The sequence below is a fragment of the Pollachius pollachius genome, assembly GCF_949987615.1.
Source record: "Pollachius pollachius genome assembly, chromosome: 7".
In the NCBI taxonomy this organism is placed as follows: Eukaryota; Metazoa; Chordata; class Actinopteri; order Gadiformes; family Gadidae; genus Pollachius; species Pollachius pollachius.
In genome coordinates, this window is record NC_136940.1 from 22,323,634 (window position 1) to 22,350,764 (window position 27,131).

Here is a 27,131-nt window from a genome sequence, read left to right on the forward strand (position 1 = left end):
TGGGGGGCACTACATGAACATAGTTCTAATATTGCGGCTGGATTGAAAGTTGGGAGGAAGATCAACTAACAAATGGTTAACATTTTACATCAATTATAATAAATGTGTGCAGTAAAAGAGAAACAAGGTCTTATTAGTTTTCAAATACCTGACTACAAACGTAATCAAATAAATGTGGATGCGTTATTGTCTGGGTTATTGTCTGATCATTTTTTTGTTCATTATTTCGAGACGTGTGACAAATGAATAAGGGTTAAACGGCAAAAAAAAAAAAAAAAAAAAAGGCCAATAACCAAGATTGCAACGATCGAAACTTCGGGTCAAAACCATCGACCAAGGAAGATCATATGGGCTGGATCGTTCACCTCTCGCGATATTTCCGCCTTTCCGTTTCCTTTCGCTTCAGTCTGGTGATGGGCAAATCGAGAAACATCAACATAGTAACCCGGGAAAAGGCAACGCTGGCGGCGGGTTACTAAACTTTTGACCTACAACTTTGTAACTCGGTTTGACCATTGGGTTGCCAGGATACTTCGCGCAGATACCTCAAAATGTCTGTGTGCTGCCATTAAACCAGCTATTAGTGACTATTGCTAGCCTATAACAGCCCGCTAGCTACAGCTAGCTGCGCTAGCAAGTTAGCAACGGGGGCAAAGAAGTCTGAAGAAGTTGGCATTTCCTCGTCATGAAACAATACTCTTGAGTATGGACAGTTGAGACGATCGGATAATTGTCCCAGAGGTATGTTTTATAACAGAAGCCGGTGATATTTATGAGATGTTGGAGCTAACGTTAGTGACGGTGGCTATGGCTATTCACTGGGCTGTGTAGTGTTCCGGTAGAAGTTAAGTCGTGAATACTTTACATTCTTAACTCCACGGCCGTCGAAAAAGTCGGACATTGGTATCTAAATTCACTGTCCATGTAATCTCAGTGTTATGAATTGTAAATCGTATTGGTATAACTACGTGTTAGACTGTTACTGTGAGCGGTGTGCCACCGAATCTAATGTTTGATTGACTCTGTTGACACTTAGTTAGCTAAGCGACCGGCCGGCGGTGACTAAAGTGTGAAACCAATACTTTCAGTAGCAGAAGTCACAAGGCAATCTGCCTTTCATCAGATGATACCACCGCCTTATCAGTGTTGGCTGTATTATGTTGATCATTTAACCAAGTATTTGGTCTGTATTGGATAATTATTACGTGCGGCATTAGCCCCTCTAATCAGTGGTCACCGGTATGTTAGCCTAGTCAAGTCAACAACTGCTAACGTTAACTTAAGTTGATAAGTGATTTCTTTTGGGGACTTGATTCAAAAACCTAACATCAATAATACTGGAAATAAAAACGTACTCGGGGGTTTGACTTTGGTTTCACCGTCTTGTAGTTATTAATCTTCGAGAATACATTTTTTCAAGGGATTTAAATATTGATTCAGGTGCAGTATATTGCAGCTGCCGTCTACGAGACCGCTGACGTTTCTTTACCAGACGGCCGTGTTAATTAGACATGTAAGCATTTTTATTGAACTCAAGCCTCCCATTCTTTCCGGAAGCAGTAGTACTGCTTCTCCTTGTATTTCTTCATGCCTGAGGTGATCCCTCCAACCAGGCTGTATCATGTGATCATTATGACTAAACTGGTGTCTCTCGGAACGCTCCGATTGTGAAATATGATATGGCTGACTGTTACTGGTTCTTGCTCTAAAACAGATTGGATGTACATGTTCTTTTGTTGTAGTGATTTTGCAAGGTCACACTATTGTAGGAATCCTGCGTGATTCATCGTTACACAATTAAGCAGAATCAGTATGATGACAGCCAGTACACTGTCGGTCGTTGTGACACGAAGTCAGTCAATCTTATCCGTTTGTATCCGCAAAAAATCAGCAACAGATATTCAATGTTATCTTTCTCACTTTTTAGATTAAGTAATACCATTTCACAAGGCATTTTGTGTGCTGAAGGGGAGACAAGAAAATCATATCTCTTACATGCATTCTGAATGAATCTGTGACTATTAACAACTAAGTAAAAGATGAAGGGTATCATAGAAACACATAATGCCCTTGGCACACTGATGTTTTCTAACATGCTGTGCTCTTCTTGTGGCAACCTCTGAGGAGAATTCTGTTGTAGAACCTGTTTTAAATGGCAGGGCACTATCTACTGTCAACAATCTGTCATATGAATGAATGATGTCTTTTTTTTCAGCATTTTATATGAGTTAATGCAAGTTCAGTTATGTTGCATCTGCAGTCTGAGACGAGGTCTCGGCGAGGTCCTCAATGATATTTAATCTCAAATTTACATGGGGTTATTCTTCCCCCCAGGATTATTTATTTGGAGCGGAAAATGTTAATGCATGATTGTGAACAGGATTAACCATTCAATCACCAAGCAATATGAATATCGACACAATCACTAAAAGGCTAATTCTGTGAGTACCTTTGCTGTTTTCCTTTTGGCTACAGGGTAGAAAGAGATGAGTAGCAGTAAGACGACTGCAGTCTCTCTCCACAGCTCTGCAAGGCATCAGAATGGCAATGTCAGAGGTACAACTTGATTGTTTCTTTGCTTTAGGATTAGTCTTGTTGTTAATGTAAAGTATCAAGGTGTATTCTCACTAAAATCCCACTCTGTACAGCACTTAAGGGTTGGATTATATGGCAGCACTGAATCTGTTGATCATTTTTGTATGGATAGTTTTCCTGATTCGTCTTTCCCCTTACGCGTAGATCTCAACGCTGCATGGAAAGCCCTTTCTCAGTCAAAACTTGCTGTAAGTATGTCAGGAACACTTTGCCAGCCTAATGACTGCTTCAACGTTGGTGAAGTCTTCATAATAGTTAGAAAAAAAAAAAAAGGGATTTGGGAAATCAGGGTGTGCCCTTGGAAGTTAAAAGCTACAAAGGCGACCGCTAATTACCTTCAGTCTTCTACATCATTAGTCCATCCAACCACTAAGTCTGATGTTTCTGGTCTTTCTCTATAGTTGCGGCACATAGAGAATCGCCTGGAGGCCACTCCAGGGACTGGGGTTTTGTTGGAGTCCGTCATGGACCCTAAGAAACACGCCTCAAGGAAGCTCAGCCGCAGAGGTTAGTTCCCTGGGGTACATGAAATGATGACATCATACCATGCAAAAACTCCAATGTTATTACAAATTAGCTTCAGATGCAGAATTTCCGAATCAAAGGGATTGCTCTGTGTACCACCTTTAACGTTAGCCCTGTCTCCCATATGAAATGAATGAATGAACAATTAATCCATTGTGATGACCGTGGAGTGACTCTACTTGACCCTGGATGTGACAGCTGGCAGGGGGGCGGATGATGCGGGAGGGTCGTCCAAGCGGAGGGGCCATGGAAGTCATAGCCCAGAGAAGAGCAGTTCCCGCAGCCCACTGAGAAACGCCACCCTGGACAGTAATGTCCGAAAGAATAACGTGGAGTTCAGGGAGCCACTGGCCTCCTTCAGGTACCGGCCTAAGGACTCTTCTACCTCTCTCATTGACCGGGCATTGGCCTACATGCAAGTCATCAGTCTGCCAGTCCGAACGCGTTGTTATCGGTGTGGTTTGTTGTGTGTGTGGATGCGAATGGGTAAGACATTTTTAGTACTCTAGGCCTGAGTTTCTCAGTGTTTTTTTTCATCCGTTAGATTTGTGGTGATGCTTCAATTGCGTCAGTTAGGAGTTTTAAACCAGTAACCCCTGAGGTTCTCTAGTGCACAAGGGCTCCTTTCAAAGACCATATGCTCCTGACATCCCCCCACTTGAATAGCTTACAAGTAGCAAGAGCTTTAAGCTTTAGTGCTTTCTTTTCCTAATTTTTCTTATTGAATTCTTTATTTAAGCATTGTGATCATTTGCATCTTGCAATGTGTGTTTGACAGAATTTTACATTCCAAGGCTGTACTGCAAATTATTCGCCCTTTGCCCCAAAATTTGCTTCATCTTCAACCAGCTTTGCTTTCAGGCTGTATTATACTAACATTAACACTGTGACTCTCTGGTGGAGATGAAAGAAAGACCTTCTGCCTGATTCATGATTATACGTTTTTTCCATATCCATGTAGTTCAGACGAATCACAACAATGTCCCATTGACCTTAATGCAGGCTGCAAGCTATCGCTGCGGATGAAGCATTCATAGAAAGGGATCATCATGTTCTCACCGTGTTGATTCTAATAAATGAGAAAATAGACGGCTGATGCAACTTCTTATCAGCGTCTGCATTCTACTTTGGTACTGCAGCTAATCCCTAACATTGAACGGGTAAATTACAATGTTTCATATCCCGCAACTGCTGTGCCACGAAATGCTGGAAATATATACTTGGTAGAAGTGAAAAATGGTTAGGCTAGCATTGTAAGGAGCCAGAGTCGCAATTTGAAGTGGTTTGGTGCTACACAGCTGGCATGGATATATATTGTATGATCTCAGCCATGTTGTGCTCGTAAGATAGCAGAGTAGTTTTGTTCTAGTAGCTATGACTATAGTATTTACCTGAACAATGTAATCGTGTTCATATGGAGACAAGTTAGAACTTTTTGTTTTCAGAAAGGGCCAAGCCAAAATCACAGAGTGCACCCCCTTCTGCTTATTCAGTCACAAATGCACTCCCAGTAAGTGGTAAATTACAAGTAAATCTTGATCCTCTTCCTGATCTTACGTAATCTGGTTCCGTTGCAGGGAGGCCACCCCTCCACCACTCCAGCCTTCACAGCTGGAGGCCTGTAGCACCCAGTCAGCGTCTGGACCGTCCTTCACTCCGACCCAGTCCCCCTCGGACCCCTCCCTCAGTCAGCTGGTCTACCAGAGGGACACCAGGGACAGACAGACGGACGGCGACCTGGACAGCACGCACTCCTCGGCCCTGGCGAGCACAGAGGTCCGCTACCTCAACGACCGGCCCGCCCTGGACGCCACGAGGCCCCCGCCCGTCCAGACGGCCCTCGCCACGGTGGGCGAGGACTGCCATCCCCGGGCGCCGCTGTGTGCCAGCCACGTGCAGGGCCTCCCTCCGTCTCCAGCCCGAGGGGATCTCTCGGCGTCCTCCAGCCCGGCCTCGGCCTTGGCCTTGCAGCGGCTTGAGAACCTGCGGCGGCGGCAGCCCGACGAGAAGCTGGAGAAGCTGAAGGAGCGCATCCGCAAGCAGAGGGAACACCTGGAGGAGGCGGCGGAGCGGGACAAGCTGCTGGGCTACCTGGAGCAGCCCATACTGGGAGCCCTGGGAAGCTCCAGCAGTGGTACCGTCCCAACGCCCAAGGCTAAGGTCCGCAAGGTGGCGGCTGCCCCCCCTGCGCCCGTGTACAGAGGTACGAGGACATGTCCATCCAGCACCAACCCCTCATTCACAACACCACAGCACGTGGTACCCTCTGGTTGTTTTGGGTGAAAGACCGAAAGCAATGTGCCGCAATGTTGTGCCAACAAGTTTCTATTTGGTAATGCTTCTCTCTCCCCTCCTCCTTTTTTAATTTGAAAGGTTTCAACAGCAGTGAGACAAAGATCAAGACTGCGGATGGGAAGGTGTGGAAGGAGGAGGAGTTCCACAACCTCAGTAGAGACTTCTACATGGACTTGTCACGCCAGCTTGCTGGTAAGATCTGAAAAATAACACGAGTACAAGCGCACACAATTTGTTTGTTGCTCACCTTTTATGTCTAGACAAGTGTAATTAGAATAGGTCAATAATTGAAAATCCTTAAGGTACCACTAATTCAATCTTGGCAGTGGAATCTGCTGTTTCATCAGCATCAGATGAACTTTTAAAAGACTGGGTTTAATGATGGAGGTTAAGTACCCTACACTTGCGCTACGGGCAAGGAATTGCTTGCTCGCCACCGTTTTTGGACGAACACTAAAAAACAGCTAAATTATTTTATGTCAAAGTTGTTAAAACATGCTGTTATGCTTTGAACATTCAAGCAGCTGTTAACTCAAAGACCCTCTCTGTGGACATGCGCTCTGGTCCTTAGTCGAAGGCCTACCCTGTGTGTTAGGGTGGCTGGCTGGATGTATGTGGTTTCTCTGCAGCAGAGTTTCCAGGCGAGGTGCCACAACCACAGCACAGCAGCACTCTTTTTTTCCACTGTACTCCCAGCGACCTGCTTCCCTTCCTAGGATTAATGTCCTCTCCGCTAGCATGCATGCGCTCCTGTATGTTCCGTGGCTTCCATGAAGGTTACAAGACCCTCATTCCGTCTTGCGTTACCCCCTACCACAGAAAGACACGCATGACCTAAATATATAACGTAACCATAGCCATGTTTGTTGGAAACTCTCCAAGAACATGTGCCATAACTCCCATGGGTGTGCATGTTGCACACAATTTAGTTGTGTTGTATAGTTTCCAGTATGTTTTTTTTTTTCCAAACTGCTCATTAATCCGTGTCTGCATATCGGCAGGGTTCAACCGTGAATGTGAAGAAACATAGGCTAACAGTGCTTTACTCGAAATTAAATGAGCCTTTTGTGCACAAAAATGATTTCTGAATCTGCATGTTGCAGCCTTTTGGTTGATTTAAGTAGTGGAGTCCGCCCAGTTTTTCATCTTTAAATATGCCTAGTGTTATGGTACAATGAACACAATGGGGCTTGACCGTGCAGCTCTTTCCCTCCAGGCACGGCGTTCATACCAGGCAGAAACGGGTAATTTGTCATTCTGCGGGGCAACCCCCTACTGAATTCTCCCCGTGTTGGTTTGTGTGCAGAGAGCTCCAGACAGCAGCATCAGAGTGAGGAGAGGGGAACGGAGCGCCCCAAGGACAGGAGACCTCCCAAACCGGTCCGCAAGGTCCACAGATCCTCTGAGCCACACCCCAAGCAAGGTAAGGTTCCCCTCTGCGCAATGAATGTGTTCTGGTTGGGATTTAGTGGTTGCATCATTTACACCCTTCAGTCATCCATCAGCACCAGGTGTCTCATGCACACGCACACACACAGCTTAATAAGTATGAAGTATCATGTAAATATGAAGTGAGTAGATTAAACTTTAAAATTCCCAGCCGGGTTCTAACAACCATTTCAGTTCCAGATATTTATTTTTAATTGCATGGCATAGATAATGACAATAGTGATGGTTCACTGTTTGGATTTTTTCCAAAATTATAATACTATTATTTTCCTATGTTAATGTATTTCCCAAAGGAAAAGCGCAATCTGGTGTGTGTGTGTGTGTGTGTGTGTGTACACAAGATAGAAAATGAACAGCCAACGCTGGCAAGCCCAGCCTCCTCTAAGCCTCTTAACATCCATGCACAAATGTCCTGCCATTGGTGACATGTTGACAGCGACCCTCATTGATAATGGAGATGGCCTAGTATAGAAATGCACAAACTGTCTCAATCAACCTGGCCACAGCACAGCTCTGACAACAGAAAAATACTGTCCATTTGCATTTGTACACTCGACGCTCGGGCGATTCTGCATGTGGGCACCTACTTACTTGTCAAACGTGCAAACTGTTACAATTTATTTTCCAACACTGTTTAGTCATTTAAAGAGGTGCCTTTATTCAAAGCGACTACCAGTGAGTTACTTAAGGTACAAGGCTTTGGAGTTTGAAACCACAACGGCTATCCTAATAATACAAATAATATGCAAAAGAGCTGTTTGTATTTGAATGCAGTCTTCCTCCTCGGTGTTAAATGTCCTCTCCAGCCACCCCGCTATAAATAGCCTGTCAGAATCTGTGATCAAGAGGAGTCTTGTTGGCTTATCCACAAAGCATAAACAGCTGCCTGGCTGTTGGCTATACAGCCTCAAGTCCTAGCTCTGTGTGGTGATGTGCAAGGATCACACCAGTGTTTGTGAATAAGCGATTTGGATTAATTAAGTTTAAGATAAAGTTTGAAGATGATTAGTACAAGCCTCAACATGCCATGCGGGTGTTTTATTTCCTTCAGCTGTTGAAGCTGATGTTTCGTGGCATCTTTTTCAAAGTCATTTTACACGGGTCGTGCCTGCACAAGAGATGTTTAGTCAAAGGATATTTCTGCTCTGATTGTAAATGGCATATGGGACCATTTTTAACCTGACCAACACTGTATCAATTATTTGCTTTTGTGACACTGCTTGTTTGCATTAGCCAATTTTTGAGACTGTAGCTGGGTGTAACCTGTTTAATTGACACAAGATATTTGCTATGGCTATGCAAACATGAACTGTATCCGCTTTCCTACGAGTATTACGATGCCTCCTGCACGGTCGTCGGAATAGAACATAGTACCTCACAGGTGTCCCTTCTACATTGACGTGTGGCGAAAGCGTTTGTGTTTACCCTGCGTCCACCATGTGTACCTCTGCAGTGATCGGGCCGGCGTCATGGCGCGAGGGCCAGAAGCTGGTGAAGATGGTTCTGGGTCCGGCACCGAGGCAGCCCCAAGAGGGCAGACCACAGACATCTGAGAGACCGGGTAAGACCGGTGCCCCTGCTGGAGAACCTGCCCTTTGACCCATATTCACACCCCTACTATCAGCCCCATAACGGCCACCCCCTTGTGCTAAACATATCCTGATGTCGGAGTGATCCTCGGCACGCCTGCTCCACATGCTTTCAATACATTGTTTCATTGGATAATCGGCCTCCACTTTTATGTCATTTTAGAAAACATAAAATCTGTTAAATTTTCCTCTATAATAATCTAACTTTGATTTCTTCCATTAGTGTTGCAGATCAGGAGTTAGTTTTAAAGGGGAATTTTTAAGGCTTCATGGATAACTATAGTCTACAAGTTTTCCACACATCCCCATCTCCAGCTCTCCATCTCTTTTACACATGATCTTTCTTTTCCTAGTGTAGTCCTTCACTAACTGGACAAAACAAGGGATTGACTGGCTTTTTCTGGTTGGCTGCATGATTAACCATGGTCTGATTTGCTATGCTGGTCCCTCTAGAGCAGGAGGCATGTAGTCTGGGGTTTGTGGAAACGCCCAGGTCTGGATTAGAGTGAAACGTATTGCAATTCTGCCTCCTGACCTAGATATGAGCCAGGGCCATTTAGACTCTTTGCCGCATAGCCTTGTCATTTGGCCTCACATGTTTGGCATTATAATGATGGAAGAAAGATAATCCCCATTGTCGTGTTGGTGTTTCCTCTGCTTGCTTCCTTTTGTTTGTCCCCAAATGCGACCCAATAGTTTCCCGAACACGTGGTGCTAACCAGTGAACCGGCATAACACTGTGCTCTTCTCTTCACCTCTTCAAGGTCCAGCTCACCGATCAAGCTCTGACCCGCGGCCCGAGCCAGCCCGGCGGCCCCGACCCAACAGCACCGAGGGGCCTCGCAGTGGCCGAGGGCGCTCCAACGCCCGCTCCCACACTACAACCACACTAGCTCCCCAACCGGCGGCCCGGGAAGAAGCCTTGGTGGCCGCAAGCACAGGCCTGCTGTCGGCCGACATCCAGGGCATTCTGGACGACCTCCAGATGGAGTGCAGGGAGGCTGAGGAGGAGGAGGAGAGGGCGAGGGAGAGGTCCGGCCGGGGCCACAGCGGTACAAGAGGCAGGGGCCGCTCGTTGTCCCGATCGTCCAGGGCCCCGGGCTCTCAAGGGGCCCCCCTCTCAAGGGGCTCCCGCAGCGGCAGCCCCGCCAACCGGCGAGCGGAGCGGCCCACGGACGCCGTGGAGGCGGAGCACAGGAAGCGGCACTACGACGCCGACACGGTCCGGCAGTACATCGTCCAACAGCAGGAGGGGAGGCGGAGGCAGCAGATGAAGGAGCGCAGGGCACAGAGGGAGGAGGCGGAGAGGAGGAACCAGAGACTGCAGGAGCTCTACCGGAAGCAGAGAGTGGTCGCTAAGGCCGTGGCCCTTCCCTCTGAGGCCCCCGTGGCAACTTTACAGAAGCGGTTACAGGAGACCTTTACTAAACTGCTGCAAGAGGAGGCCCAGCTGGAAGCAGAAGGCGAACATGAACCGCCTACTGCTCTACCTACCAATCATCACTTGGTAAATTAACAAGAGCGTAACCTCCTGAATACTATGTATTTCCCGGCATTAGAATAAGAAGAGAATGCTGATATGTGTGTGTTTTGCAGCAGAGGCCCATGTACCAGCCTTCAGGAGAGTCTGACAAGGAGAACAAGAGGCTGGAGGTACCCCAAAGTCCATCCAGCAGTGACATGTCTCTGTCTGAGCAACCCCCTCGATTGTCCAGGTTAGAGAGACACGAATGCACACAGACTACACACACCGCTTTCTTTCTTGTCCTTCAATGATCTCAGCTATCCTGATTAATTCACAAACCTCTAGAATACAAAAGCAGGCAGACAGTTTCCATTGCATCCATATTCCAAAACGATATGACTAATGCGGTTATATTTGAAGAAATTGCAAAGGGAATCATATATTATGTGTCAGTTACATATATCTTGTTCCCCAGATTCCAGTAGCAGTAACAAGTAGTAACATCTAAATGTCATTATTTTGGTAGCTTTCATCATTTTGGACATGAGGAACGTTGGAATCTTTCACTATTTCACCGTCACTCACTGTCACTTCTCTTCAGATCGTATAATTAATTACCCTTTGATTTCCTTGGAGGGGAATTTTGATTTGGATCCAAATGTTGTGCTGCTCCCTTGCGAGGTGGTGCTCCCTAATTAGCCCTCTGGGATGCATAAAATACTAGGGCTGTCAAGTTCTAGTCGCTTGATATGCAATGAATTCTCATTGGTCGGACACACTCGCTGGTGTTCCTTTCACAAGAAACCATACATTTTTTGGGGTAGGGGGGACAAATGCAGACCGACTCGTCTGCACATCAGGTCAAGGCTACAGTTACTTTCTCCTGGTAGTCTGTACGTCTCATCTGTTTACATTTACCCTCATCCCCGGGCCGAACTACTCCCACGTAAAAACTTGCCTGTACTTACCCTTCCATCCCCTGGAAACACCCTGGGCCTCACCTGACAGTACCAGGCAGAGCGACTGTTTTGTTTTCAGACTGTTGGTTTCCATGAGCCTTGCCTGCTTCCTCTCCCTGCTTTTACCAATGGATGAGTAGTAACGGGGGAACGTTTACAGCCCCAGATCCCAATTTAGATACAAGGAACGACGCCTCCTATCACTTCCTCACAGGGCCCGTGTTTGCTGTCGGACTCGGGCAGGAGGCACTGGGTAAACAAACAACACTATTTGGCCGTGATAAGGCACCTTGTAACACCCATGACGGCAGGGTGCACCAGTATAATTTCTAAATGCGGCCTTACTGACATTTCAGTGGCTTTCGGCGAATTATACATAGCCTGTACCACTTAAACATGCTTATCTGTCCATTTTGAAATGTTCCCAAAAACAAGTTGCCCAATTCCAAGCTTCATTGGAGCAGCTTGAAGTTCAGCAGCTTGCTCAACTGTACCAGATGATAGCCCTTGAGCAAGAATAATTAATAAGAGGTGTCATTCCCAGCTGTGATGAGACGTCAGTCTGACAGGTCTCCGGTGGTGGACCTAAACAACAATAAAGTTCAATCCAAACATGTTTGTGTCGAAAGTGAGTTCGTTTTCTGTAAACGGAAGGACTAAACACCTTTCTTCCCTTTATCTACCCTTCCTCTTGCTACTGTAGAAACGATTTGGATATGGGCGTTCCCCCCTGGCTTCAGCCGGACCGCACAAGCGTGGCAAGCCGAGCTGCCCAAAACGGCGGTGCTCTGGCGCCCCCTGGTGATCACCTCTTCTCCGAGATCTTGAGGCTTGAAACCGAGGCGGTAGCAGCAGCAGCCGGGCACACGCACCGTCAGCACCGCCAGTCCCCGGGCTCCAACGGGTCCCGTTCCAAGACGTCCCGGATCGACGCCATCAAGGCCACCGCCGCCTCCCTCTCCAGCCGCATCGAGAGCGAGGCGCGGAAACTGGCCGGCGAGGGGACAAACTACGGGACGCTGACCTCCATGGACGCGGACGTGGTTTTGGCCCCGCAGCGCTCTCCGTTTAACCAGGATGCTGGACGGTGGGCCAGTGCGGCCAGCCCCCCTCTCAGGGAGCCCATCCCGATGCCTTCGGACAACCTGGTTGTGCGGATCCAGCGCTCTGAAGACCTCGCCATAAGGATCCAGAAGATTCTGAGCAGCGCCGACCAGAGCTCCTTCGACGGGGACGGCTTGCCCGGTGTGGGCAACCTGCATTCCTACAGAAGACCGTCCCCAAAGAAGAAAAGTCTGGCGTCCGCGACGGACCTCAAACACCACAGCTACCGCCAGGAAGGGCGGAGTCTGCTCAACGGCCTAGAGAAGGTACAGCGGCTGGAGGAGATGGGTCAGCTGCGGGGCCTCGGAGCCAACGGGGACTGGGACGAACGGAGGAACCACTGGAAGGAGCCCCACGTCCACGACTCGAGCGGCGGCTCCATCAGCGAGGGCCCGCTCCAGAGCGACGAGGACACCAGCCCCCCGCGCCGCGCCACCAACCACGTGCCCAGGATGGCGGACAGCCTGGCGGCCGTCGACTACTGCGCCGGGCGTCAGAGGGAGGACGACCAACCCCTGGCCCAGTTCCAGAGGGATGCGGAGAGGTACTCTGCCATCAGCCCCGCCGCCCCGCAGAGAAACGGCACAAGGGCCGCCTGGGAGGAGCTGAGCAAAGGAAGCCCTCTCAGTGTGATCAACATTTACACCAAGAACCTCCACAGCCACGTTAAAGGTCAGTCCCGAGTGGATATACGATACCACTGTACTCTAAACAAACTAAATGTCACTGGGTGTTTATGGAACCTTTTGGTCACAATAAGTTATTGTTGGATGTTATCCAGGTAAAGATTAGGCTTTGTCCCAAGGTAGCTCTTTGAACATATGTGCTTCAAAACTGAATCGCTAACCCCTCCCATTGTGTTTGTGCCGTAGCGCCAGAAGAGCTGGAGAGAACCTCTCCCTCCGTCCGGTCGCCCCAGTCTGGGGTCAGCCCTGGGGATGCAGCGGCCTACGAGGATGACTTTGTGTCCTCTCGAAGCAGTGGAGCCACTGGCCAATCAAAGAAAAGATACAGTGGACACAGCAGGTGAGGACCGTAACCAACCACTAGGGGGCACTAGTGCCACACGGTGAATGGATTTGTGATATACATTTACATTAAGGGCATTTAGCAGACCCTTTTATCCAAAGAGACTTGCAATAGGTGCATTTGTCAGAAGAACGAGAAACGATATCTCTGTCGGTACAGTAAAGATATTCATAGAAACAAGTGCCAAGCACTTACATTTGCTCGGTAAACCCATTCCCCGTATACAACAAAGATAGCTAGGATAAGATGCTACACACTGCTAAATACTATTTTAAAGCGGCAGGACGTGCAACATACAATACGTGCATAAGAGGGCTGTTTTTAGGAGAGTAAGGGAGGAGACGGGGCAGTAGGGGGGTAAGGGAGGAAGCAATGCAGAGTCCAGGTGAACTCTGAACGAGTGAGTCTTGAGTCGCCTGCGGTAGCTGGTGAGCGACTCTTGGGTCCTGACATCGACAGGGAGGAAGTAGTATAGTAATAACTTGCTTCCTTATTAGACAAATCATCGATGTGTCATTCCAGAAACCCCTTGGGTGTTGAATCAACACTAACATAAAGCATATTTTGTTTAATATTCGTACAGTATTTATTTAAAGGGAACGTTTGTGTCTGCGTCGTGTTTTCCATCAGTGTGAAGAGTCACTTTGAGGAGCTGATGAGGAGGTCCCCGTACGACAAGAGGATGGGAGACTTCAGCTCTCCTCACCCGTCCCACCACTCGTCCCTGCAGTCCCCCCATCTGTCCTCTGGCTCCTCGTCTGTCTGTCGGGGCTCCAGAGGAAAGAGAGGTGGGTGCACAACACTTTCAGCAGGAGTCCTACCCACGTACAAAACGATCGGTTTTAATAGACCTTTTAATATAATAGAATACAGATATTTTGATAACAGCTTAACAGTAACTTAACTGTATTTTACAGTACAATGAATTTGACTATGGTTTTCAGGCACTCTCATTTTACAAAGACTGAAGATATAAATAAAGTAATTCTATCCTGTATTTTCTAACCAGATATGCACGGAGAGGGAGCTCAAACAGTTTTTCCAGAAAGGATTTCTTTCTTGTGTCCGTTCGGTGGTTCATTCAAAAACATACAATGATTTTGTCCGGTCCTCCTTGCAGGAACGGCGTCGGATCGAAGTGACGCTACCGTGGTGGACGAGCAGAAGAGCCCCTGCTCCCCGCATTCAGAAACCCGGTCTGCTGACTCGAGGAAGAGGGGCTCGGAGCGGAGCTCTGCCCACAGCCAGCCTAGGAGCCACCACTCTGACGGGACACTAGGAGGAGCCCCAGAGCCGTCTCCCAGAAGGTACGCTACACCAAATACAGACTGTTTACTCTGCAGCCTCTTTATTCATCTTTTTAGTAAGTAAGCAGTCAACCACACAAGGGTCCAGCCTGCTGTGGTCAACTTGATTGAAGATTTTCTGAAGCTTTGGTTGTGGCGCTCTGTGGAGTCTGGAGTTGTGGCGGTCTGAGGAGAGGGTGGTTAATGGAGATATCCGATGCGTATGGATTTTCCTCAGCCGCCAATCACCTCTGCTGCATCCTGTCATACCTTCCGCTTGCATTTTTCCTCACAGAGGGATTGTTCAAGTGGAGAAAGTGGTACACAGAATATGCTTATGAAGCATAGGAGTTAATCCAGCTGCTTTCCGTTCCTGAATCTGTTTCCATCTCAAGGTCTACTCTGTGTTATCAGTAGTATCTAAACAGACTTGGTAGTCCACACGTCGACCACAGGTGTTCCTTTCCCTTTAGTACGCCAAGAGAAAATGGAAATGCAAATCCACGCCTGTGTGCGCAGCAACGCATAAGTGAGTTCTCTCTTGACTATTTAGCAGCGGAGCAGGGTTCTACACTAGTACCCCTCTGCGACCCCCGCAGTCTCTGCTGCCAGCCATTTAATTACGCCTCGGGTAATTTATCTCAGCGCCAAGTGCTAACTATTTAGGGGGGGTGCGGTGATCCCTGCTGGAGGCTGCCAGACCAAACAGCAGCGTTGTGGCCCGCCGCTGGGCTGGGGGGCAGCGGCGGGCTTGGGCAGCCGCGTGCAGCCCGGCAGGCCGGAGGAGGCGCTCCCCCCATCGGAGGACCGAACACAGGGCTCTTTTGTTCGCCGGGGCCCTGCGAGACGGCTGGTCAGGGGCAGGCCGCTCCGCCGCAACCTGGGCATGGGGCCATGGGAGAAGAGAGGGGAAAGAGAGCTTGTTGTTGTTTCCTTCCCTCCCTCCCTCCCTCTCTATCCCCCCCCCCCCCCCCCCCCCCCCAACCCGCCCAGTCGTGACATTTAAGCCCTTCCGTGGCATGTTCCTGAAACCCAGGTGGTAGATTCCTGCCATACCTCGAAGCTCCTCCGTCTCTCCCCTCCGAGTGCAACGAGCCGTTTGAACTTTTGAAGTCATAGCCCGACCCTTCACGACAACGGGAAGTCAAACCGGAATGTTGTTGTGCTTGTGTGGCGTCTCACTGTGAAAGTGACCATCAGGGAGTATCATTCGCGGGGAGTCAGCACATGGATCGCCAACGTCGTCATTGTTTTCTGGTGTTTGGGCACAGTTGCCGTCCATCTGGTTTGTTTATTTGTTTGTCACTGTGTCAGTTGACACTGAGGACATTATGCTCTTTCCCGGTCTGGGACAGGGCCGTGAAGGAAAGGGATGCCATTGTTTGTCCCGTTGGTCCCAGTCAGGGGATTTACTCAAAGCCCTGATTCCTTTGGAGGCGTGGGCCTCGGCCCCGGGGCCGCGCTGAGCAGCAGCACAATATGGCTTTTGATACGGGGTCCCTGTGACTCAGGTTACACCGTGGCACTCGGCAGCAGGCTTCACGAGACAAGGCCCCCCTTTTCTTCATTGTTGAACCAACCTGCTCCACTGCTTCACATAGACGCCACAGCACCTTGGGCCTGCTGCCTATACAGTTTGCCACAAAGATACTTGAAGCACAGGTGCTTTATTTACATATATAAATTCCACTATCTTACTCTTTTTTTTTTTTTTACAAAGCAACCTGTGTGTGAATTGCGCTTCACTATGAAGGCACTGCCTCGCCATCACAAGCGGCTGCCATGAACCACACACCAAAGCTTCTCTGCATTTTTCTGTTTTCCGTCCCGGGTTACAGTTTGGAGCAGGACGGTGATAAGACGCCCGCTGGCAGCCCTGGCCTGGCCTCTCTCCCTGGCACTCCTGCTGGCCCGGGGTCCCCTCCAGACGAAGCGTCTCCAGGGGTCTCCTTCAGGAGCGGCTCCTCTGGGGGAGCAGGCAGCGTGGCCCAGGGTGCCAGAGCCTCCCCACCAACCAGGAGTCCACCACATGCACACAATGATGGGCGTTCAACAGGTACTTTCAACCACCTTTCACCCCCTCTTCCACTGCTACTGCGACCGTCCCAACCCTTGATTCCGCATCACCCCTAACCTCCCTTAACCCGCTCTCTCCTCCACCGCCCCCCCCCCAAGGCGAGCGGCAGTATGCCCCCGGTGTGCTGAGGCAGCGCATGACCGCGGAGCTGAGCTACCTGGAGTCCATCGAGGAGTCAGTGCGACAGCTGGGGGACGTGGAGAGGCTGAGGGGGGTGTCCATGGCGCAGCAGGAGAGCGTGTCTCTGGCCCAGATACTGAAGGTGACGGGAGAGTCCATCCAGCGGCAGTCGGACGGGGGGGGGGGACGGGGGGTCACTAGATAATTAAGGATAATTGGATAACGATGGAATATGCAATACTCAATTATGTCATTATCGGTCAAGTCGTCAGCAGTGGAAAACATGGTGGCCTCTTGTAATTAAACGGAATACGTTTTAACGTCATTCCAGTGCGGTGGATATGTCAACCTCACCGTTGACCTTTTTGGCCCTGCAGGCGCAGCAGCAGCGGCATGAGCGCGAGCTGTACGAGTTGAAGATCAAGGCCGAGAGAGAAGCTCTGGAGACACAGCTGCACATGGAGGAGAGCCGGCAAAGAGCTGCCAGGGTACTTGACTCACTCACTCACTCACTCACTCACTCACACACACCTGTCACCCTCGTCTACTGTGTGCCTGGCGTGATCGATGTGTGTGTGCGTGCCCTCCCAGGCCCATGCAGAACTGCAGGAGAGCATGGCGGTGAACCACCAGCAGACCCTGGGAGGCCTCCAGGAAGCGTCCGCTAAGATGATGAGCCAGCAGGCGGAGGCGGCCCGCTACACGGCCGACGCGGCCCGCCACATCAAAGAGGTCAGCCGCTACAATGTGCCGCGGGTGAACGCCCTCTCATTCCAAGGCGACGGGCTGACTTCTGACCTCGTGTTGTGTGTCAGATGGCGGAGCTGACCCGGTCCCAGATGGTCCCGGGGGACTTGACCGGCGCTGCCGAGAGCCAGAGCCCGACTGTGTTGGACCAACACAGAAGCTCACACAAGAAGTCGCCTCAAGCACGAACTGAAACAGACAGGCAAGGCGCAACCTTTTTTTTGTATGCTCTGCAGATCACGACTTGCTAGGCCCTCGAATTAGATATGCAGCGCATACTTTACTTTTTATTCAGATGAGTTTTGCTTTGGGTTTGGATGATAGCCCACAATTATATACGGACCGGAACATGACTGTGGATAGAAAGTATTTTGGTCTTTAATCATTGATGCAGTTTAGTAGATCCTAAGATGGATAACAAATGCATTGCAAAATATTAACCAGGTCGTTATTATCTGTGTGCACTTCTTCAGTTCCAGGAGTGAGGAGTCCCGCAGCAGACCCATGCCTGCGGAGCCCCTCTCCTCCCTGGATAGCCTCAGTCACTCTGACTCCCTGCCCTACAGGAGACCCGAGATTAGGTATGGGCCTCATAAATAAAATAGCGGGGCGCTTCAATAGTTTGCTCTTTTTTTTTTTCCTCAGTGAAAAACCTGAACAAGTCAGTGAAATATTGCCCAAGAATCCGTGTTTCAACCGAGAACAAAAACCGTGGTGAATAATTCCTGTTCCTGAATCTCTTCTCGGTACACTTTCAGATACCGCGCGTCGAGAAGGATTTCTGTGCGTCGTGTTTATACCATCTGTTAACTCTTCATTCCGTTTCTTCTTTTTCCTTCAGTGGCGGAGACAGCAGCAGCTACCTGGGACGATCACACGACTCCTCAGCGCAGCGGGACTGGCGGAGGATGGACGGCAGGAAGGAGGAGCCCGCGGAGGAGGGCCGTGAGCCGGCCAGGAGGGGGAAGGAGGCCACGGGGAACAGCTCCGTAGAGGAGGAGGCTGCCACGGCCGCAGACGACTCCCTCATCAGCGAGAGCATCCACTCTCTGCTCAACGAGAAAGGTACCACCAGGGTTGGCTGTCGGAAGGAAACGATCAGTGTCCACCAACCCACGCGGTCAGGGAGTTACTGGATGTAGAATTAGCATCAGCAGATCGCTTTACACTCCGCTCTGCTGTTGCTCTTGATGTTTTTGTGCAAAGAAAGTGAGAGGGTGTGAATTCAAGAAGTCCATTGTAAAATATAAACCGAAGCCTCTAACTGTGGCTGTAGAGGAAAAGTAAACGGAATGACTCCCCTCTTACCATACGTGCGTTAGAATAACGAACAAGTCACTTACACATGGGGTGCCCTCAGCCATGTCAGGTCAATTGGCCTGCTATTAACCCAAATAAACACATTGAAATTGTTTATATGTTTACCAACGTTCAGAACCCATGCGGTTCATTTTATGCAATGCAACAAAGTCAGGCATTGATATGTTGTTTATAGCACACTTTAAAATGCTTGCGTGATAGATCATAATTAACGTATCTACTTTCTTGATTGGATGATGATTGGATTACAGCCCTTCCTGAACTTAAGGATATATTCAGCTTCAGTCGGGGTACCCACCCAGTGAATCGACCTTGTCCTGAAGGCACACTGAGGTCGTTTCATGTCCTTCCCTCTAGCAGACAGTACGTCAGTGGCGACCGACTACTCTCTGAAGTTTGACGAGTCCATGACGGAGGACGAGATCGAAGAGCGCTCGTTTCGCTCTCTGCTGCCGTCAGAGGCGCACCGGCGCGTCACCTTGGATAAGAAGTCCCGTCCGCATGAGGAATCCGAGGAAGAGCCGGCCTCCCACGACAGGAGCTTGGCCTCTATGCCCCTGAACCGCTCTAAGGTGAGGGAAGCGTGTCAAAGCCTGCCTGCGCTCTGTTGATTTTCCGGCTGAGTCACTTGTTTGCCAATGGTAGGGCTGTGCTGTGAAAAATGCCCCATTCGCGAGTGACTACGTTGTTTGCTGCCAGACACGTGTTCTCCCCCTCAGCTATGGATGATGCACACTCTGCCCATCTTCTCACTCCGTATATCGTTCCTTCTTTGCTCTTTACACTTTTTCTTCGTGCTTATCACATTCCTCTTCCTTTTCAGTCATCCCACATTTTACTTCTGACTGACATGAGTCTCGTCCTCATTCCCTGAACATAACTGAACCGCCCCCCTCCCCCCCCCCCACGCCTGTTCCTCAGGATGGGAGCCAGACCTTCGCCAGCGGCCAGGACAGCTTCACCCAGTTCACCATGGACATGGTGCGCCAGTACATGGTGGACGAGGAGGTGAGGCTGCAGCACCAGGGCTCCCTGCTGCACCTGCGGCAGAAGGCCCTCAAGGAGAAGACCGAGACGGAGATGGCCTGGCTGGAGCACCAGAAGAGGAGGCTGAGGGACAAGGGGGAGGACGACAAGATGCCCCCCCTCCGGAAGAAGCAGAGGGGCCTGCTGATGAAGCTACAGCAGGAGCAGGTAGCTAGTGCGGGGGGTGAGGGTGGGAGGAGAAGGTCACAGGCAGGGAGTCTTACAGCTGGGAGTCAGACATCGGAGAGCTGAGCGGAGGTGACGCCACAGGACGGCTGGTTTGGTGAACCTCTTACTGGGAATTTGATATTGATGAACGTCATGTTTACAGTAAACCCAGTGAAGGATAGTGTGTAAGAAGCATGGTCATGAAGCTGTTTGTGTTTTAGGGAACAACTAAGGATTGTATTTCCTAGGGTAATAAATACAGCCATCGTGTATACAGAGTTACCCTTCAAATGACAATTAAATGGATGTATATTAAAGCAACAGGTCAATCAATATTCACACATCAATCAAACCATACACACAGTAGACGATGGTGACTAGTCCAGGAAGGCCCATTGATACCCCCTCACTGTGTGTGTCTGTGTCTGGTTGTGTGTGTGTGTGTGTGTAGGCGGAGATCAAGCGTCTCCAGGAGGCCAACAAGGCGGCGAGGAAGGAGAGGCTCCTGCTGTTGAAGCAGCAGGAGGAGATCGAGAGAATGAGGAGCAACACTTTGAGGCTCAAGGAGCGCCTCAAGTCTGCCGGAGGCGACGCGCCCCCGGTCAGTAGCCCCGCCACCTCGTTACCGACGCTAAGGCCCAGGCCCACAGACAGTATCAGACACAGTGGTTATTCAAAGGGCTTTTAGACAAGTTGTCTGCATTTACATTTAGGGGGTTTAGCAGACGCTTTTAACCAAAGCGACTCGCATTAAGTACATGTATCAGAAGAAGGGAGAAACAATATATGGCTGTCGGTACAGTAAGGATGTTCATAGAACAAATTGCCGAGCACAAACTAATGTTAGGGCAATCCATTTCCCGTGCACAATGCTAAGTACTATTTGTAAGTGCCAGGACGTACAACACACAACAAGCGCGAACAAAGGATGTAGAAGCACACTTCCTAACGTGCTGCGTCTGCGTCTGACCGCGCCTTCCGATCCCCCCCAGGAGACCCCCATGTCCGAGACCCCGGTGTCCGAGGTGGCGTCCCCCAGCTTGATGCTGGCGTGCAGGGACGCCCGCAGCCCGTCTCCCCCGCTCTCCGTCTCCGGCAGCGAGACCAGCAGCATCATGCAGAAGCTGAAGAAGATGCACTCCCACGCGGACGAGAAGTAAGGCCTTGTTTTACCCCTTACAGCCTTTGTCATGATCACGGATATTTCATGTGAGATCTCATCATTTGTTCTATCCAATGATATTTACAGAAGGTTCTAGATGACAAATGCTGTCTTTGCTCCCCAACTATGTATTGTTAATGAAGCGCACCTGGCTGGGATTGGCCTTGTCTCATTGACTGGCCCCAACAGATGTAGGGTGTTTTATACCCCCTGGGGAAGGTTTCTGCTGGGTGTCTCAAGGGATGCAAATGTCTATAGCCTCTGCTTCCTGGCAGCACTACATAGTAAATCCAAAAAAAAGTATGAATGAGCATTCCACTATTGTCTTATATACTACAATGTGGGAGTGAACATTTGCCAATTGCTGAACCGTGCATAATGCATAACGGGGAATCAGCAATGTTTTTGCTGGGATTGTGTTGCAGTGGAAGGTTTAAAAACTCAGAAGAGAAGGGAGTTGCTCTGTGGAAGAGTGTGGTGGTGTGGATGTGTCAATGTTCATGCTTGATTTGGCTACTGCTGCCTAATCTTGGCTTTGGTCACTTTTGATAACCGCTATAATAACAGTCTGCAATGATTGTAACGCAGATAAAACCATTGTTTTATTCCTTTGTCCAAATATCACCTGCTTTGTTTGTTTATCGTAAACCAACACCCGTATTGACATGAGAGACGCTTATGTTCCCGGTCTCCTATGACAACGGGGTCAGGTGATAACGTAGCTGCCTACCATCACCTAACTTGGAAAGTTTAAAAACACAGTCCTCCCCATTATTCTCCTTCCCAATAAGACATTTGACTTTTCTAACAAATGAGTACTTGTTTAACATTAGACTTTGAACATGCTCACAGAACTTCTCATTGAGCCCCTAAATGACTCCACATAATAGTCAACAATTATTTGAAAGCAGCCCAACCACTAAATATATACACGGACTGTTCTACTACCTGAATATCTCTGAAATTACTTTCTTCATACCAAGAACTAAGAAGTCCCCGTAGCCCCAAATGAACAGATGCATACACTGAGGTTTTTTTCTTTTACTGTAAAGTAAAATCCTACTTGTGCTTTGTTCTGCTTGCTTACCTTCAGCAATATATATTACTATAACTTCTTTATGGCTTTCTTTTCATTTCAGTCATCTAGCTTCATTTATTCATTGCAGGTCGTTCAGATATGGTGCTACCAACTTACAAAGATGAGTGGTAACTGAATGATAAGTGAGTGGAACCAGGACCGCAGGCCCTGAGGAAGTATCAACCCACTGTAGAGTGAGGGAGACGGGCTGGGCTGTACGGTCCGACCATGTCCTGGGTTTAGGGAGTGCCGGAGACGTACGCAGCACGATAGGCCAGTACCAGTGACTTGAACCAGATTTGAGCAGGCCACCAGTAGCGGAGCGTTGGAGAGCTTGGGTAGGTAGGAGTCTAGCTTGGCTGCTGCGTTCTTGATGAGCTGCAGAGGATGAGTGGCACATGCAGGCACGCCAGCCCTGCAACCCTTGCTTGGTCCACACATTACCAAAACAGAATATTGTCTAAAACTACAGGCCTATTGACCGTTAAAGGAAACAGGGCGATATACTAATACAATATTTGAATCCTGCAAACCAAAGCAACAGGCGACTACATTCAATTTTGGTCTTCTTACACCACAACAGCAATCAACAGCTATATTAAGTCTACTTACAACACTACAACAAATGTACAATTATATTACGGTTATCTCAAGTCAAAATGCACAAATGTCTCATGTGAAGGTTTAGAATTGGTCCGTTGGCCTCCTTGTAGGTAACATCCAATCACATATCCCCGCTAGTAGACAATATCTTGCCAAAAAAAAGAACAGGCCATAATATAACGGTGCTGATGCATATCCCAACACATTGGCATTCCAGATAGACTTGATTGATCCCGTTCAACCGGCAGGATAGTAAACACATTTCCTCATGTCTTTCTTTTCTCTCCCTCTCCGTCTGCTTGTGTTTTGTCCTTATTTGTCGTTTGTGACGTTTCCTGTTGTTTCTCTATGTACCGTCCTTCATACCCCTTTGGTGTTTGTGCCGTCTGAATCTACGTGTCAACTATATGTGTGTGTGAATGTGTGTTTCTGTTTCTGTTTGTGTGTGTGTGTGTGTGTGGGATGCAGACACTGCTCTCCTGTCCACTACTTCCTCTCTGTGTTTAAGGCCCATCACTGGGCCTCCCTCAGTGTCTGTCTCCCCAATCTCCATCCTAAACTACAGCTCTTTATCTACAACCACTTGGTCAGGTACTGTATCGTGCTGCTCTCCACTCCCTCCTCCTCAAGCCATCATTTATACTAGGGGACGCTCGCCCACTCCTAACGCCATATCTAATGCGCCTCTCACAGCATGGCGATTGACCAACTAATATAGAAATGACCAAATTCGATGATTATAAAATTATAATGAGATTCCGGACAACAAGCGTTACCTGCATGTGAAAAGCGTCCAGCAGCGTCCCCTGAAGTATAGATGATGTTCTCCACTCTCCTGCCTCACCACCTGGCCCATGGAGCATGCTTGTACTCTGCCATCGCCACCCTGATGTCAGAGGGCACGGCGGGGTAGATGGTGGGGGGCGGCTGTTGTGTGTTGTTTTTTTTTGGGTGATTTCTGGTTTGTTTGTTTCTTGTGGAATGGAATTGTGGGCGGTTGTGAGTGAAACTAACGACCGTGGAAGCCAAGCGTCACGACGACATGACCGTTCATCTGATGAAGCTGAAGATCTTGGTTCGGCTCGTGATTAATTCAGCCAGGGATAGCACGCCCCTCCGCTCCGCCCCTCCTTTGGATGAAAGCATGGTCGCTCGTATAGTGACTGCGAACAAGGAACAATGGTCTCCTTGAGTCGCTGCAACACCGTGAAGAGTCTTTACAGGTGTTTGCTGATTGTCCCTCAAGGGGCACGGGGCTTTCTTTACGATGAGAAACCTCCGCTTTATGCACCACAAACTTTCCTCTCATCCCCATTTTCAGACCTACCCAAAGAGCCCCTCATGTGGGGGCCAGGGGCTGTTGGGCCCTGCATCGAGCCATTGAGATAACAGGTTTATTGATGGCACCGCACCGTAACATACCGCTGAAGACCTAGGACCCTCAGCCGTGGAATGAACGTAGACAAAGCGGTGTATCTCTTTAATGGGCCCAGTAAATCTTCACTAGCCCTCCTTATTAGGTAACTGGTGCCTGGGATGGAATAATAAGTACAGATGGCCATTGGCTCTAATAGAATTTGGGAGGACACTTAAAGAGACTCCCCGCCCCAGCCGGGCCCTTCAGTATCTGGTCTGTCATCAGTATGTATTAGGGTCAAGGCAAAGACCTCTAAATTAGATCTAGGCTGGATAACGCCAAGCCAAGTGGCACTCATAACTGTGAAGGACCAGAGTTCTGAACAGATGTTCTCCTTGAATGTGGATGGATTTAATTCAGGCAGATTAATGAATAGTACGGGGATTTATTTATTTGTTTGTATAAATAAACCAAGTCTAGAATATCCTTGAGCGTCGTCACAAAGCCTTGTTCTTCCAGTCCACACTTAAAGGAAGACTGTGGACGCTTGATTAATATCTCTCGGTTTGTTGTGTTTTTTTGTCTCACAATCGTACGAATCGTATCTTTGGTGGATGTTGTGTTTGTGACTGAGATCCGACCCACATTGAATTCTTTGTGTCCTACCTGAACGCATGTTTCTAACCCAGGGATCTCAATTCCTCCCATTTGTGTGGTCTTGGGTAGTTTAGCCTTTTTTTTTTTCTTCTTATTTTTCATGAGGTGCGTTCTCCATGAGATCCAATCGGCATTAAGGATGGCATGGTTGCATGGGTGTGTGGGTATGGGAGTGATACCGTAGGGCCTGGCCAGGCCCCAATATGGAATGGAGTGTGCAGTGAAAAAGGGGATGTGAAGCTGGTCGGGGGTGTCTGCGTCTGTATTTTTAACCCGTGCGTAACTTTCCAATGTTGATCCATGGACGTTTTCTCTCTCCTCTCCCGCTTGGCTGCTGGGGCCTTTCCACTGTCCTTCACCTCCCAAACCTTTCACCTCCCCTCACCTGTGGTTCTGCCCTCTCACCCCAACCTGCTCTCCAATTTCTCTTCTCCTCCTTTACCTTTTTCTCTATTCCGCCTGCCTCTTCATCCATCCTCTGCCCTCTTTCTGTCCTGCTTTCCTCCCTCCTCTCCTTTTCTGCCCCTCCTCCCCCCGCTCCTCTCTCTCTCTCTCTCTCTCTCTCTCTCTCTCTCTCTCTCTCTCTCTCTCTCTCTCTACATCTCTCTCTCTCTCTCTCTCTACATCTCTCTCTCTCTACATCTCTCTCTCTCTACATCTCTCTCTCTCTCTCTCTCTACATCTCCCCCTACCTCTCTCTCTACATCTCCCCCTACCTCTCTCTCTACATCTCTACATCTCTCTCTCTCTCTCTCTCTCTCTCTCTCTCTCTCTCTCTCTCTCTCTCTCTCTCTCTCTCTCTCTCTCTCTCTCTCTCTCTCTCTCTCTCTCTCTCTACACACATCACTACCTACCTCTCTACCTACATCTCTACCTCTCCCAGGTTCCTGACCAAGCGGGAGCAGCAGCTGCTCCAGAGACGGCACCATGCAGCCGAGCTCCTGCAGTGGAAGCAGCGTCTGGACCGGGAGGAGGCGGAGGTCCGCAGGATGGAGAAGGAAGCCCTGGGCGTCTGTGACCGGCAGGCCCACCACCAGAACCAGGTCGAGGTTCAGCCCGGCAGGTGGTCTCCAGAGGCCGCTCAGAGGGAGACCTCTGATGTCGGCACCAGTTCTGGCTGCCGGCAGAACCAGGAACCCCTGAGCGACGAGAAGAGAGGTAACAGGAGCTCTGATTCAAACTTTAAGCGGGTGTTCTGTTGTGGTGTCTTTGATGTGTTGCATCAGAATTCAAAAGGGGGCATTCAGGGATAAATGTCTCCCAATAAATGTGTTCATCGCTAAAGGTGCCAGACATGTATTCCAGCTGCATGTGATCATCTTCATGATGGACTCTTTTTTGGTTCATGTCCCAAGGGAGAGTGGGTGAGGAGGATTACTCCACAGTGAGCCCTGAGCGGTCGGGTTCGAGTACCCCAGCGAACTCCTCCACAGCCCCGCCTGCCTCGGTCCCAGAGACGTCCATGGCCTCCTTCCAGAGCAGCCAGGACATCACCTCCGCCTCTCCGTCTCCTGGCAAACCAGTAAGCCCGGTTATAAATAAACCCATGATTTATCGCTTTGAATGTCTTTCATTATAGAACAGTCTTCCTTGTTTGCGCAATGGCAGGCTCGGGTTTATTTTTTTCAATTTGCCTAAACATACATTTAACATTTTACTTCCATTCTCTATGGACAAAATTCCAGTTCAAATCCAGTCCAACTTTTGGTTTGAAACTACTCTTGTGTTTGTGCCGAACTCTTGAGAAATTGAGTTTAGGCTTGTTGAGGGAATTTAGAGAGTACATGTTAATGAGCTATAAAAGAGGCAAACACTGCTTGAGCAAGGCTTGGCTGGTCGGAATGTGAACTGTAAACCTGGCAATGCTGAATTTGTAAGCATTTGGCCGCTTTATCGGTATCGGCCAGGGCTAGCAGAGATGGTGGATGTTGATGAAGTTTGATTGTGCATATCGAAGGCAATATGCGAGTGCACACGTCCTGCCCGTGTGAACGCGAACCACATCCTGAGCTGTCTCCGTTCCGTCTCCCTCCTCCCTCCCCCGTGTCTGCTCTCTTCTAGTCTCCCCCGGCCAACGCCATCCTCAGCACTACTGCCTCCACGGCAGACTGCAGCGGCGGCAGCGGGACCAAGATGCTGCTTCGCCCTCCTCCCCGGCCCTCCGGCCACACACCGGGGCAGGCTCGCACCAGGCCCAGTGAACCCCCCGCGGCCACACACACTGGTGAGTCCAGACCCGCGGCCAGACGCCATGCCTTTTTTTGAGAATGGGCGCAACGTAACAGCTTGTCATCATAGTCGAGCGGATGAAGAACTCTGTGGCAGGGAGGGAGAGAGAGGGGGAGAGAAGGCGTATTGCAGCTATAGTGCTGGCAGACTATAGTCAAGCATAATGTGATGCTGCCAGGAAGGCATTATGCGAGCACTTCCCCGCTACCTAACCTGCTTAGCAAAGTAGGGTATAGCAGAGGACGGCTTCCCGTGCACTCCAGGACTACGTCTCCCATCAACGGAGGTTTA

At 49.3% G+C, this 27,131-nt stretch overlaps 1 protein-coding gene across 4 annotated transcripts in view; it reads left to right on the forward strand.

Moving 5' to 3' along the window:
• Positions 1-422: 422 nt before the first annotated feature.
• cep350 (centrosomal protein 350) overlaps positions 423-27,131 on the forward strand; it is a 33,918-nt gene continuing 7,209 nt past the window's right edge. For 2 of the 4 annotated variants that reach the window (XM_079739589.1, XM_079739590.1), the window contains exons 1-30: positions 423-741; positions 2,476-2,556; positions 2,740-2,783; positions 2,997-3,102; positions 3,319-3,481; positions 4,698-5,323; positions 5,494-5,607; positions 6,722-6,838; positions 8,318-8,425; positions 9,218-9,960; positions 10,050-10,168; positions 11,581-12,653; positions 12,854-13,007; positions 13,641-13,798; positions 14,131-14,317; positions 16,135-16,352; positions 16,472-16,635; positions 16,871-16,981; positions 17,085-17,225; positions 17,309-17,442; positions 17,714-17,821; positions 18,082-18,305; positions 18,918-19,132; positions 19,482-19,754; positions 20,206-20,355; positions 20,747-20,910; positions 23,066-23,188; positions 25,495-25,769; positions 25,967-26,133; positions 26,673-26,835. In XM_079739589.1, the coding sequence (XP_079595715.1) occupies positions 2,487-2,556; positions 2,740-2,783; positions 2,997-3,102; positions 3,319-3,481; positions 4,698-5,323; positions 5,494-5,607; positions 6,722-6,838; positions 8,318-8,425; positions 9,218-9,960; positions 10,050-10,168; positions 11,581-12,653; positions 12,854-13,007; positions 13,641-13,798; positions 14,131-14,317; positions 16,135-16,352; positions 16,472-16,635; positions 16,871-16,981; positions 17,085-17,225; positions 17,309-17,442; positions 17,714-17,821; positions 18,082-18,305; positions 18,918-19,132; positions 19,482-19,754; positions 20,206-20,355; positions 20,747-20,910; positions 23,066-23,188; positions 25,495-25,769; positions 25,967-26,133; positions 26,673-26,835 (6,412 nt within the window). In that variant the 5' untranslated portion in view covers positions 423-741; positions 2,476-2,486. The remainder of the gene's footprint in view (positions 742-2,475; positions 2,557-2,739; positions 2,784-2,996; positions 3,103-3,318; positions 3,482-4,697; positions 5,324-5,493; positions 5,608-6,721; positions 6,839-8,317; positions 8,426-9,217; positions 9,961-10,049; positions 10,169-11,580; positions 12,654-12,853; positions 13,008-13,640; positions 13,799-14,130; positions 14,318-16,134; positions 16,353-16,471; positions 16,636-16,870; positions 16,982-17,084; positions 17,226-17,308; positions 17,443-17,713; positions 17,822-18,081; positions 18,306-18,917; positions 19,133-19,481; positions 19,755-20,205; positions 20,356-20,746; positions 20,911-23,065; positions 23,189-25,494; positions 25,770-25,966; positions 26,134-26,672; positions 26,836-27,131) is intronic. The other 2 variants (XM_079739591.1, XM_079739592.1) reach the window with 2 other exon arrangements.